Source organism: Zonotrichia leucophrys, unplaced genomic scaffold (genome assembly GCF_028769735.1).
Source record: "Zonotrichia leucophrys gambelii isolate GWCS_2022_RI unplaced genomic scaffold, RI_Zleu_2.0 Scaffold_269_70819, whole genome shotgun sequence".
Lineage (NCBI taxonomy): Eukaryota > Metazoa > Chordata > Aves > Passeriformes > Passerellidae > Zonotrichia > Zonotrichia leucophrys.
This window is the reverse complement of record NW_026992474.1, coordinates 40,632-54,437: the sequence shown is the minus strand read 5'-3', so window position 1 is coordinate 54,437 and position 13,806 is coordinate 40,632. Positions and strand designations below refer to the sequence as shown.

Here is a 13,806-nt window from a genome sequence, read left to right as displayed (position 1 = left end):
TGATGGGGACACAAGGGGACAGGAGGGTGATGGGGACACTTGGCAGGGCCCAGGGGACACCTGGTGACCCCTGGGAACACCTGAGGACCCTTGGGGACATTGGGGACCCTCGGGGACCCCGCGACCCCCGCCCTCTCCTTTGCCCCCCCCCGGTTTACGACACCGCTCCCCCCCTCCCTCCGCGGCTTTGCGACAGCGGCGCTTGGCGGCCGCGCCCGGCGGCGGCGGCGGCGCTTTACGGCCCGGCCATGGCGGAGACAGAGCGGGCGGGGAGCGGCGACGGCGCCGGCCCCGGGCGGCCCCCGACCTCCGCCGAGCTCGAACGGGCCGAGGAGCTCAAGGCTCAAGCCAACGAGTTCTTCAAAGGTACCGGCGGGGAACGGGGGGTACCGGGGAGGGAATGGCGGCGGGGAACGGCGGGGAACGGGGGGTGCCAGATAGGGAGCCATGGACGGGAATGGGGGCTGCCAGATAGGGAGCTGCTGAGGGCAGTGCGGGGTAACGGGGCTGCCAGATAGGGAGCTATTGGGGTTAATGGGGGCTGCCAGATAGGGAGCCGCGGCGGTTAACGGGGATTAACGGGGGATAACGGGTCTGCGAGATTGGGAGCGGCGGCGGTTAACGGGGGGTAACGGGGGCTGCCAGATAGGGAGCCAGAGCGGTTAATGTGGGGTGCCAGATAGGGAGCCATTGGGGGTAATGGGGGCTGCCAGATAGGGAGTCGTGGGGGGTAATGGGGGGCAATGGGGGCTGCCAGATTGGGATCTATAGGGGACAGTGGGGGCTGCCAGATTGGGATCTATAGGGGACAGTGGGGGCTGCCAGATTGGGATCTATAGGGGCTGCCAGATTGGGATCTATAGGGGACAGTGGGGGCTGCCAGATTGGGATCTATAGGGGAGAGTGGGGGCTGCCAGATTGGGATCTGTAGTGGAGAGTGGGGGCTGCCACATTGGGATCTGTAGGGGCTGCCAGATTGGGATCTATAGGGGACAGTGGGGGCTGCCAGATTGGGATCTGTAGGGGACAGTGGTGTCACTCCTGACCTTTGAGGTCTGGTCACTCCCACCCTTTGGGCTCTGGCCCCTCCTCACCTTCACCCCCTGCCCACCCGCACCCTTTGGGACCTGGTCACTCCCAACCTTTGGGACCTGATCAGTCCTCGCCTTTGGGACCTGGTCACTCCCATCCTTTGTGCTCCAGTCAGTTGTCTCTTTTTGCACATGACCACCGGCCACCCCCAGCCTTTGAGACCTTGCGCCCTGGCCTCTCCCACCCTTTGAGATCTGGTCACTCCCGACCTTTGGGACCTGGTCACTTCCAACCTTTGTCACCTGGTTACCCCCAGCCTTTGGGACCTGGTCACTCTTTACCTCTGGGCTCCAACCACCCTCACCCTTTGGGACCTGGTCACTCCTGACCTTTGGGTTCTGGTCACTCCTTACCTTTGGGGTCTGGCCACCCCCAGCCCTTGGACCCTGGTCACTCCCAGCCTTTGGGACCTGGTCACTCCTGACCTTTGGGACCTGGTCACTCCTGACCTTTGGGTTCTGGTCACTCCCACCCTCTGGGCTCTGGCCACCCCCACCCTTTGGGGTCTGGTCACTCCTTACGTTTGGGACCTGGTCACTCCTGGCCTTTGTGCTCCGGGCCACTTGTCCCTTTTGGCACATGACCACTGGCCACTTGCAGCCTTTGGGTCCTGGTCACTCCTGACCTTTGGGTTCTGGTCACTCCTTACCTTTGGGACCTGGTCACTCCTTACCTTTGTGCTCCAACCACCATCACCTTTGGGACCTGGTCACTCCTGACCTTTACGTTCTGGCCACTCCTGACCTTTGGGTTCTGGTCACTCATCCCTTTTTCCCCCTGTCCCCCTGATCCACCCCTGTGTGTGTGTGTGTGTGCAGGCAAGGACTACGAGAGCGCGGTGCGTCTCTACAGCAGCGCCATCGAGCTGAACCCGTCCAACGCCATCTACTATGGCAACCGCAGCCTGGCGTACCTGCGCACCGAGTGCTACGGCTACGCCCTGGCCGACGCCACGCGCGCGCTGCAGCTCGACAGCAAGTACGTCAAGGGCTACTACAGGAGAGCGGCCAGCAACATGGCCCTGGGCAAGTTCAAGGCCGCCCTCAAGGACTACGAGATGGTGAGAGATGGTGTGGGGTCAGTGTGTCCGTCCTGGGGTCAGTGTGTCTGTCCTGGGGCCAGGGGAGGGGTCAGTGTGTCTGTCCTGGGGTCACTCTGTCCGTCCTGGGGTCACTCTGTCTGTCTTGGGGTCAGTGCATGGCCAGCAACATGGCCCTGGGCAAGTTCAAGGCCGCCCTCAGGGACTACGAGATGGTGAGAGACGGGGAAGGGTCAGTGTGTCTGTCCTGGGGTCAGTGTGTCTGTCCTGGGGTCAGTGTGTCTGTCCTGGGGTCAGTGTGTCCATCATGGGGTCAGTGTGTCTGTCCTGGGGTCAGTGTGTCTGTCCTGGGGTCAGTGTGTCTGTCATGGGGTCAGGGTGTGCATTGTGGGGTGTGCAGTCAGCACCATGGCCCTGGGCAAGTTCAAGGCCGCCCTCAGGGACTACGAGATGGTGAGAGACGGGAGGGGTCACTCTGTCTGTCCTGGGGTCAGTGTGTCTGTCCTGGGGTCAGTGTGTCCGTCCTGGGGTCAGTGTGTCTGTCCTGGGGTCAGTGTGTCTGTCCTGGGGTCAGGGAGTCCATCCTGGGGTCAGGGTGTGCATTGTGGGGTGTGCAGTCAGGAACATGGCCCTGGGCAAGTTCAAGGCCGCCCTCAGGGACTACGAGATGGTGAGAGACGGGGAGGGGTCAGTGTGTCTGTCCTGGGGTCACTCTGTCTGTCCTGGGGTCAGGGGAAGGGTCAGTGTGTCCATCATGGGGTCAGTGTGTCTGTCCTGGGGTCAGGGGAAGGGTTGGGGACATCCCTGAGGTCAGGGTGTCCATCCTGGGTTCATCATGGGTGACCTGGGGTCAGGGTGTCCATCCTGGAGGTCAGTGTGTCTGTCCTGGGGTCAGTGTCTGTGTCCTGAGGTCAGGGTGTCCATCCTGGGGTCAGTGTGTCCCCAGCTGTCCCCACACCCTGAGGAGCTGTCCCCACCCTGTCCCACAGCTGTCCCCACACCCTCAGGCCGTGTCCCCATTCTCCCCATGACCCGAGGGACTGTCCCCACTGTCCCCACACCCTCAGGCCATGTCCCCACTGTCCCCACCCTGTCCCCAGCTGTCCCCACCCCCTGAGGGGCTGTCCCCATGTCCTGAGGCCATGTCCCCATCTGTCCCCACACCCTCAGGCCATGTCCCCACTGTCCCCTGGCTGTCCCCAGGCTGTCCCCACACCCTGAGGGGCTGTCCCCACACCCTCAGGCCATGTCCCCATCTGTCCCCACACCCTCAGGCCATGTCCCCACTGTCCCCACCCTGTTTCCAGGCTGTCCCCACGCCCTGAGGGGCTGTCCCCATGTCCTCAGGCCATGTCCCCACTGTCCCCACACCCTCAGGCTGTGTCCCCACTGTCCCCACCCTGTCCCCAGGCTGTCCCCACACCCTGAGGGGCTGTCCCCATGTCCTCAGGCCATGTCCCCAGCTGTCCCCACAACCTCAGGCTGTGTCCCCACTGTCCCCAGGCTGTCCTCAGCTGTCCCCACACCCTCAGGCTGTGTCCCCACGCTGTCCCCGCGTGTCCCCGCAGGTGGTGAAGGTCAGGCCCAACGACAAGGACGCCAAGCTCAAGTACCAGGAGTGTCACCGCATCGTCAAGCAGAAAGCGTTCGAGAGAGCCATCGCCAGCGACGAGCACAAGCGCTCCGTGGTGGACTCGCTGGACATCGAGAGCATGAGTGAGACCCCACAATGGGCTCAGGGTTCATTTTGGGGGGCTCAGGGGTGAATTTGGGGGGCTCAGGGTGGTCCTGGGGGGGCCATCGCCAGCGATGAGCACAAGCGCTCCGTGGTGGACTCGCTGGACATCGAGAGCATGAGTGAGACCCCACAACGGGCTGGGGGTCATGGGGGGCTCTGGAGTCATTCTGGGGGGCTCTGGGGTCATTTTGGGGGGCTCAGGGGGGTCCTTGGGTGGCCATGGCCAGCGATGAGCACAAGCGCTCCGTGGTGGACTCGCTGGACATCGAGAGCATGAGTGAGACCCCACAATGGGCTGGGGGGGTCCTGGGGGGCTCTGGGGTCATTTTGGGGGGCTCAGGGGGAGCCTGGAGGGGTCAAGAGTCATTTTAGGGGGCTCAGGAGTAATTTTGGGGCTCTCAGGGGTCACTTAGAGGGGCTTAGGGGTCACTTTGAGGGTCAGAGGGTCATTTTGGGAGGCTCAGGGGTCACTTTGGGGGGCTCAGGGGGAACCTGGAGGGGCTCAGGGGTCATTTTGGGGGGCTCAGGGGGTCACTTGAGGGGCTGAAGAATCATTTTGGGGGGGCTCAGGGGGAACCTGAGGTCCCCTGAAGGTCTCTGGGATGATTTTGAGGTCCCATGGGGTCCCCTGAGTGTCCCCTGAAGGTCTCTGGGATGATTTTGGTGTCCCCTCAGTGTCCCCTGAGGGTCTCTGGGATGATTTTGCGGTCCCATGGGTGTCCCCTGAGTGTCCCCTGAAGGTCTCTGGGATGTTTGGGGTCCTATTCCTGAGTCTGGGATGTTTGGTCCCCTCAGTGTCCCCTGAGGTTCCCCTGAGGTCTCTGGGATGATTTTGGTGTCCCCTGAGTATCCCCTGAGGCTCTGGGATGTTCGTGCCCCTCTGTCCTAGCTCTCGAGTGCCCCCTGAGCTTGTCCCTCGGAATTCTCAGAGTCCCCTCCACGAGTGTCCCCAGCACCCCTTGACCCTGTCCCCACACTGTCACCCCACTGTCACCCCATTGTCACCCCGCTGTCACCCCATTGTCACCCCACAGCCATCGAGGACGAGTACAGCGGCCCCAAACTCGAGGACGGCAAGGTCACCTTGGCCTTCATGAAGGACCTGATGCAATGGTACAAGGACCAGAAGAAACTCCACAGGAAATGTGCCTACCAGGTACCCCAAAACCCCCCAGAATCCCCCCAGAAACCCCCCCAAAATGTCCCCCCTGCTGTCCCCACACGTCCCCACCCCGCAGATCCTGGTGCAGGTGAAGGAGGTGCTGGCCAAGCTGCCCACCCTGGTGGAGACCACGTTGAAGGAGGTGGGTTCTGCTGCCCGTGGGGGTGTCCCCGGGGGTGTCCCCAGGTGCCAGCACGGTGACATTGGTGTCCCCTGGCAGACAGAGAAGGTGACAGTGTGCGGTGACACCCACGGGCAGTTCTACGACCTGCTCAACATCTTCGAGCTCAACGGGCTCCCCTCCGAGGCCAACCCTTATGTATCCACAGCCTGAGGGTCCCCATGGGGGTGGCACAGGGTGGTGGGGACACTGGGGACACCCGTGGGAGGTGGCATTGTCCTCAGCTGGTGACAGATTTTCAACGGCGACTTCGTGGACCGCGGCTCCTTCTCGGTCGAGGTCATCCTGACGCTCTTTGGCTTCAAGCTGCTCTACCCTGACCACTTCCACCTGCTCCGAGGTACTGCCAGGGCCTGGGGGCGAGGCCTGAGCCCCCCCTGGCTGGCTCTGGGGGGATCGTGTCCCCACTGATGTCCCCTGTTGTCCCCTATTGTCCTCAATGGATCACTATTTGGCAGCGCCCGTTGTATGTTGTGGATCACTTTTTGGCAGATCTTGTAAATTGGGTGTTTTTGTCACTGTCCTGTCTCTCTCCCATTGGGGTTGGGGACATCACTGTCATTTTGCTGCTGCTCCGAGGTACTGCCAGGGCCTGGGGGCGAGGCCTGGCCCCCCTGGCTGGCTCTGGGGGGGTGTGATGTCCCCTGTTCTCCCCAATTGTCCCGAATAGATCACTATTTGGCAGCGCTTTTATAGTATAGATCACTTTTTGGCAGATCTTGTAAATTGGGTGTTTTTGTCACTGTCCTGTCCCTGTCCCTTGGGGTTGGTGCCATCCCTGTCATTTTGCTGCTGCTCCGAGGTACTGCCAGGGCCTGGGGGTGAGGCCTGGGCCCCCCTGGCTGGCTCTGGGGGGTGTGATGTCCCCAGTTGTCACCAATGGATCACTATTTGGCAGCACTTCTTATAATATGTAGATCACGTTTTGGCAGTCCTTGTAAATTGGGAGTTTTTGTCGCTGTCCTGTCCTTGTCCCCTTGGGGTTGGGGACATTCCTGTCCCTTGGAGATGTTCCTGTCCCCTTGAGGTTGGTGCCATCCCTGTCCCATTGAGATTGGGGACATCCCTGTCCCTTGGGGTTGGTGCCATCCCTGTCATTTTGCTGCTGCTCTGAGGTACTGCCAGGGCCTGGGGGGCGAGGCCTGAGCCCCCCCTGGCTGGCTCTGGGGGGGTTGTGTCCCTAGAGATGTCCCCTGTTGTCCCCAATTGTCCCCAGTTGTCCGAATGGCTCACTATTTGGCAGCGCCCGTTGTACACTATGGATCACTTTTTGGCAGATGTTGTAAATTGGGAGTTTTTGTGACTGTTCTGTCCTTGTCCCTTTGTGGTTGGGGACATTTCTGTCCCTTGGGGGTGTCCTTGTCCCCTTGGGGTTGGTGCCATCTCTGTCATTTTGGGACTGGTGCCATCCCTGTCCCTTGGGGATGTTCCTGTCCCCTTGGGGTTGGTGCCCTCCCTGTCCCTTGGTGCCCTCCCTGTCCCCAACCCCAGGACCAGCTCATGGTGCCACATCATGGGGTTGTGTCCCCTCTATCCCATTGTTGTGTCCACCCCGTGTCCCCTGCAGGGTGCAGGACCCTGTCCTGTGTCACAGGGCCACATCCCCTGTCCCCAGCCCTTGTCCCCTGTCCCTCCTGGGGCCATTCCCTGTCCCATGTCCCCCATCCCATATCCCTGGGGATGTGGACTCTGGGGGCCATGTCCCCAATCCCAGGCAGTGTCCCCAGCCCCAGGCAGTGTCCCCAGGGGTGGCAGTTGTCCCCGTGTCCCCTCAGGGAACCACGAGACGGACAACATGAACCAGATCTACGGCTTCGAGGGCGAGGTGAAGGCCAAGTACACGGCGCAGATGTTCGCGCTCTTCAGCGAGGTCTTCGAGTGGCTGCCCCTGGCCCAGTGCATCAACGGCAAAGTGCTGGTGAGGGGACACAACTGAGGTGGACCATTGTAACCAGGCAGCTTGCTCACTATCTCGCAGCTGTCATTTACAGTAATGGCTCCCTATTTGGCACACCGTAGTGACTCACTGTCTGGCAGCCCCGTTGATTTTAATGGATCCCAATTTGGCAGCCCCTTTGGCTCACTGTGTTGCAGCTGTCATTTACAGTAATGGATCTCCCTTTATATTGGCCTATGCAGACCCTTTGGCCCCACCTATACTGGCACGGGCCCTATTGATTTTTAATAGATCCCAATTTGGCATCCCTGTGGCTCACAATCTGGCAGCCTTGTTGATTTTAATGGGTCCCAATCTTGCAGCCGTGGTGGCTCACTATCTCGCAGGCCCGTTGCTTTTAAAGGTCACAATTTGACAACCTGTGGCTCACTATGTGGCAGCGCCTATTGGAAGTAATAGATCCCAATTTAGCAGCCGGTGTGGCTCACTATCTCGCAGCTGTCATGCCCCGTTGATTTGAATAGATCCCAATTTGGCATCAGTGTGGGCTCTCAATCTGGCAGCCCCATTGATTTTAATAGGTCCCAATTTGGCAGCTGTGGGCTCACTATCTGGCTGTCCTGTTGATTCGAATAGATCGCTTTTTTGCAGCCTCCTCAAAACAGGGGAATTTGACCCCCTGACCCCGTCCCTGTCCCATCGGGGTCAGGGTGGCCCTTGCTGTCCCCCTGCTGTCCCCAATGTCCCCACGGCGTGTCCCCTCCCCCAGATCATGCACGGGGGGCTCTTCAGCGAGGACGGGGTGACCCTCGATGACATCCGCAAGATCGAGCGCAACCGGCAGCCCCCAGACTCAGGTGGGACAGGGACCCCCCCGGGATGTCCCCAGGGTGTCCCCAAGGTGTCCCCAAGGCTGAGCTGTGACCTCTCCCCACCCTGTGTGTCCCCCCCAGGGCCGATGTGTGACCTGCTCTGGTCTGACCCCCAGCCCCAGGTGAGCTGTGACCCCCCCCCCCGCCCCGGGATGTCCCTAAGGTGTCCCCAAGGTCCTTGGGGGTGTCCCCTGCCCTGTCCCCAAGGTCCTGCTGCTGTCCCTTTCCCTGTCCCCATGTCCCAGCGCTGTCACCTGCTGCATCCCCGTGCCACCCTCTGCCATGTCCCTGATGTCCCAGTGCCACTCTCTTCTCCTGTCCCCAACCTCCCAGTGCCACCAGCCCGGCCACCACCTCCCCCATGGCAGCTGACCCCGCTGTCCCCTGGGTGTGTATCCAATGTCCCCACAGTGTCCCCCAGTCTCCCCACAATGTCCCCAATCTCCCCACAATGTCCCCAATCCCCCAATCTCCCCACAATGTCCCCAATGTCCCCGATGTCACCAATGTCACCAATCCCCCCAGTGCCCCCAACACCCCCAATGTCCCCGATGTCCCCCAATGTCCCCGATGTCCCCATGTCCCCAGAACGGCCGGTCGGTCAGCAAGCGGGGGGTCAGCTGCCAGTTTGGCCCCGATGTCACCAAGCGCTTCCTGGAGCGGAACCGCCTGGAGCTCATCATCCGCAGCCACGAGGTCAAGCCCGAGGGCTACGAGGTGGCGCACGATGGCCGCTGTGTCACCGTCTTCTCCGCCCCCAACTACTGGTGAGGGACACTGGGGACATTGGGGACATTGGGGACACGGGGCTTTGGGGATGGGGACATTGGGGTGGTTGGGTGGGACATGGGTGTGTAATTTGGGCCAATTGGGGACACTGGGGACATGGTGTTGGGACTTGGGGACACGGGGTGGGTGACAAGTGGCGACGATGGCCGTTGTGTCACCGTCTTCGGCACCCCAACTATGGGTGATGGGGACTTGGGGACCTGGGGACATTGGGGACACTGGGGGACATTGGGGTGTTGGGGACATTGGGTGATTGGGGACATGGGGCACTGGGGAAGTGGGGTAGATTGGTGGCACGATGGTGCTTGGGTGTTTCTTGCCGGACACTGTGGGGACATTGGGGGACATTGGGGTGATTGGGGACATTGGGGACACTGGGGACTTCACTTTGGGGACATGGGGACATTGGGGTGATTGGGGAACTACTGGGGACATTGGGGACTGGGTGTTTGGGACACGGGGGGGGGCTACGAGGTGGCGCACGATGGCCACTGTGTCACCGTCTTCTCTGCCCCCAACTACTGGTGAGGGACACCTTGGGGACATTGGGGACACGGGGGTGGCGCTGTGGCATTGGGTTTGGCCCCTGGTGTCACCTCGGTTTAGTCCCTGTGAGATGTGGGGGACACTTGGTGTGGTGTCCCCAAGCCTGGTGTCACCTGACCTGCAGCTGTCCCCTGAGCCACCTTGGCCGCTTGGTTTTGTCCCTACTGTCCCCTGACCTGAAGTGTCCCCTTGGTTTTGTCCCAAGTGTCCCCTGAGCCACCTTGGCCACTTGGTCTGGTGTTCCGAAGCCCAGTGTCCCCTGAGCCACATTGTCCCCAAGCCCAGTGTCCCCTGAGCCACATTGGTCACTTGGTTTGGTGTCCCCTGAGCCATTTTGTCCCCTTGGTTTTGTCCCCAGTGTCCCCAAGCCCGGTGTCCCCAAGCCCAGTGTCCCCTGAGCCACATTGGTGACTTGGTCTGATGTCCCCAAGCTCAGTGTCCCCTGATCTGCAGTGTCCCCAAGCCCAGTGTCCCCTGAGCCACATTGGTCACTTGGTCTGATGTCCCCAAGCTCAGTGTCCCTTGAGCTGTGTGGGACACTTGGTGTGGTGTCCCCAGTGTCCCCTGAGCCACATTGTCCCCAAGCCCGGTGTCCCCTCAGCCACATTGGTCACTTGGTTTGGTGTCCCCTGAGCCATTTTGTCCCCTTGGTTTTGTCCCCAGTGTCCCCAATGCCGGTGTCCCCAAGCCCATGTCCCCTGAGCCACATGGTGACTTGGTCTGATGTCCCCAAGCTCAGTGTCCCCTGATCTGCAGTGTCCCCAAGCCCGGGGGTCCCTCAGCCACATTGGTCACCTTGGTCCTGATGTCCCCATGCCCAGTGTCCCTTGAGCTGTTGGGACACTTGGTGGGTGTCCCCAGTGTCCCCTGAGCCACATTGTCCCCAAGCCCGTGTCCCCTCAGCCACATTGGTCACTTGGTTTGGTGTCCCCTGAGCCATTTGTCCCCTTGGTTTTGTCCCCAGTGTCCCCAAGCCGGTGTCCCCAAGCCCAGTGTCCCCTGAGCCACATTGGTGACTTGGTCTGATGTCCCCATGCTCAGTGTCCCCTGATCTGCAGTGTCCCCAAGCCCGGTGTCCCCTCAGCCACATTGGTCACTTGGTCTGATGTCCCCAAGCCCAGTGTCCCTTGAGCTGTGTGGGACACTTGGTGTGGTGTCCCCAGTGTCCCCTGAGCCACATTGTCCCCAAGCCCGGTGTCCCCTCAGCCACATTGGTCACTTGGTTTGGTGTCCCCTGAGCCACGTTGTCCCCTTGGTTTTGTCCCCAGTGTCCCCTGAGCCACCTTGGCCACTTGGTCTGGTGTCCCCAAGCCCGGTGTCCCCTGACCTGCAGTGTCCCCTTGGTTTGGTCCCCAAGTGTCCCTTGACCTGCAGTGTCGCCAAGCCCAGTGTCCCCTCAGCCACATTGTCCCCTCAGTCCCTTCCCCAAGTGTCCCCAAATGTCCCATCCCTGGTGGTCCCCCACCCTCGGTGCTCCATGGAGGTTGTGCTCTGATGTCCCCAAGTGTCCCCAAATGTCCCCAAGTGTCCCCAAATGTCCCCAATGTCCCCTGCAGTGACCAGATGGGCAACAAGGGCTCCTACATCCACCTGCGGGGCAGCGACCTGCGCCCCGACTTCCACCAGTTCACAGCAGTGGTGAGTCTGGGGGCGCTGGGACCCCCAAAATCCGAACTGGGACCCCCAAAATCCAAACTGGGAACCCCAAAATCTGCCCAGGGACTCCCAAAATCCAACCTGGGACCCCAAAATCCTGAGAGATCCAAAATGCAACCTGGGACTCCCAAAAATCCAACCCAGGGACCCCCAAATCCAATGTGGGACCCCCCAAAATCTGCCCAAGGACCCCCGAAATTCATCCCAGAGACCCCAAAAAATCCTGGGATCCCCAAAATCCACCCTGGGACCCCCAAAAATCTGAACTGGGGCCTCCAAAATCCAACCCAGGGACCCCAAAATCCTGTGAGCTCCAAAACTGGGGGGGGGGGGTGTCCTCACCTTTATGGGGGGGTCCCAGGTGTTATTTGAGGGGACTTTAAGGGGTCTCATCCTTTTGGGGGTGCTCTTTGGGGGGGTCTCACCTTTATGGGGGTGTCCCCAGTTTGATTTGGGGCGAGTTTTGGGGGGGGTCTCATAATTTTGGGGCGTCCCCAAGGTTTATTTGGGGCAAATTTTAGGGGGTCTCATTCCTTTGGGGGGGCTCTTTCCCATCTCACCTTTACGGGGCAACCCCAGGATTTTTTGGGGCGCTCAAGGGGTGTCCGTGCTGACAATTTGGGGTGGGGGGACACCCCCAAACCCCCCCTGACCCCCCCATTTTTTTTTTTTATTTTCCGCCCCCCCAGCCTCACCCCAACGTCAAGCCCATGATGTACGCGAACACCCTCCTGCAGCTGGGCATGATGTGACCCCCCCGAGGGGGTCCCCACGACCCCCCCCGGACACCCCAAAAATACAACCCCGACCTCCCCCCGCCCCACAGCCCCCAGCACCCCCCAGGGGGGTTTTAATATATTGGAAGATTGTATTTATTCCCCTCCCCCCCCCTTCCCAGTGCTCCCAGTTTGGGGCTCCAGGGGTGGGGGATGGGCCAGGGGTGGGGGGTGGGGTCCTGGAAATTGAAGGGGGGGTGGGGAGGGGTCTCCCCTCCGCCCCTCCTCCCCCCTCCCCAAATTAACGAGCAATAGGTGCGAGGAGGAGGAGGAGGAGGAAGGGAGGGAGGGGGGAGGGGAGAATGGGGAGGGGTCCCGTGCCGCCCCTCCCCCTCTCCTTTTCCCCTCCCCCCGCCGTGCGGTTTTACCATCTCTGTAATTAATTAATCACGTTCAATAAAGTTAATTAAAAGTCCGTTGGGTAGTTACCGCTCCCGGCCGCTGGGGGGCGCTGCAGGGCGGGGGCGCTGTCCGCGTCGCGTTGCCATGGAAACCCCGCCCCGCCCTTGTTGCCATGGAGACCGGGATGGAGGGCGGGGACCCCAAATGACCCCCAGGGACCCCCAAATTTGTCTTGAGGACCCCAAATCTCACCCAGGGACCCCCAAATTTGCCCTGGGGACCCCCAAAACCTCTCTGGGGACCCCAAAAGCCCCCCAGGAACCCCCAAATTTGTCCTGGGGACCCTCAAATCTCACTCAGGAGCCCCCAAAACTCAGACAGGGACCCCCAAAACTTCCCTGGCCGCCTCAAATCTCAACCAGGGACTCCCAGACCTCATCCAGGGAATGTTCCAGAAGTTTCTTGAGCCCCCCCAAGCCCCTCTTGGGTGGCCCCAGAGGGGTCTTGGGGAGGGTCTGGACCTGTCTGAGCCCCTTCCAGTTTGGTACTGGGACCAGTTCCAGCGTGCTGTCAATCACCGCCGCTCAGCCAATAGGAGCGCGGACCGCCTCTGTCAGTCGCGCGTCTCAGCCAATAGGAACGCGGAGCGCCTCCGCTGGTCCCTCCCCCCCGACCGAGAGAGTCGGACGGGTCCGAAACGAATCGGAATGAGCCAAAACCACCTCGGAATGAGAAAAAAATCACTTCGGATGTCCCCAAATCCCCTCGGAAGGGTCCGAAACCCCATCGGAATGGTTCCAAAACTCCTTGAAAGGATCCATAATCCCCTTGGAAGGCTCCTATCCTTTGATAGCATCCCAAATCCCATTGTGAGGATCCAAAATCCCCTTGAAACGATCCCAAATCCCCTTAAGAGGATCCCAAACCCCCTTGAGAAGATCCAAAATCCCCTTGAGAGGATCCCAAATTTCCCCGAAAGGATCTTAAATCCCCTTTAGAGGATCCAAATCCCCTTGAAAGGACCCAAAATCCTCTTAAAGAGCTCCAAAATCCCCTTGAAATGATCTGAAATGCCTTGAAATCGTGTGAAATCCCTTGAAATGATCCCAAACTCCCTTGGAGGACTGCAGCCCTCACACCCCCCATTCTCCCTGTACCCCTCATAGGCCCCATAGGCCCCCTATTCCCCCTACCCCCTATAGACCCCATAGCCCCCACAGGCCCTATAGCTCCTATAGCCCCCACAGCCCCCATAGCCCCCATAGGCCCTATAGACCCCCACATTCCCATAGCCCTATAGACCCCATATTCCCATAACCTGTATAGCCCCCATAGCCCCCATAGGCCCATATCCCTACCCCTATAGACCCCATAACCCCCATAGCCCCTATAGACCTCTACCCCCTATAGACCCATAACCCCACAGGCCCTATAGCTCCTATAGTCCCCATATCCCCATAGCCCCCACAGGCCCTATAGACCCCACATTCCCCATAGCCCCCATAGCCCCCACAGGCCCTATAGCTCCTACAGCCCCCATAACCCCTATAGACCCCATAGGCCCCCTATTCCCCCTACCCCCTATAGACCCCGTAACCCCCACAGGCCCTATAGCCCTATAGACCCATAACCCTATAGACCCCACATCCCCCAATCCCCATGTCCCCATAGCCCCACAGGCCCATATCCCCATACCTCTATAGCCTCCATAGCCCC

The 13,806-nt window shown here is 60.5% G+C and overlaps 1 protein-coding gene across 1 annotated transcript; it reads left to right on the top strand.

The window, feature by feature from the left end:
• Positions 1-235: 235 nt before the first annotated feature.
• PPP5C (protein phosphatase 5 catalytic subunit) lies at positions 236-12,163 on the top strand. The gene is made up of 13 exons (XM_064700929.1): positions 236-366; positions 1,911-2,152; positions 3,700-3,847; positions 4,904-5,025; positions 5,108-5,173; positions 5,252-5,350; positions 5,447-5,552; positions 6,988-7,130; positions 7,879-7,966; positions 8,063-8,103; positions 8,570-8,748; positions 10,873-10,954; positions 11,662-12,163. Exons 1-13 carry the CDS (start codon positions 249-251, stop codon positions 11,722-11,724), a joined length of 1,497 nt encoding a protein of 498 aa, XP_064556999.1. The 5' UTR covers positions 236-248; the 3' UTR covers positions 11,725-12,163.
• The last annotated feature ends 1,643 nt before the right edge of the window (positions 12,164-13,806 follow it).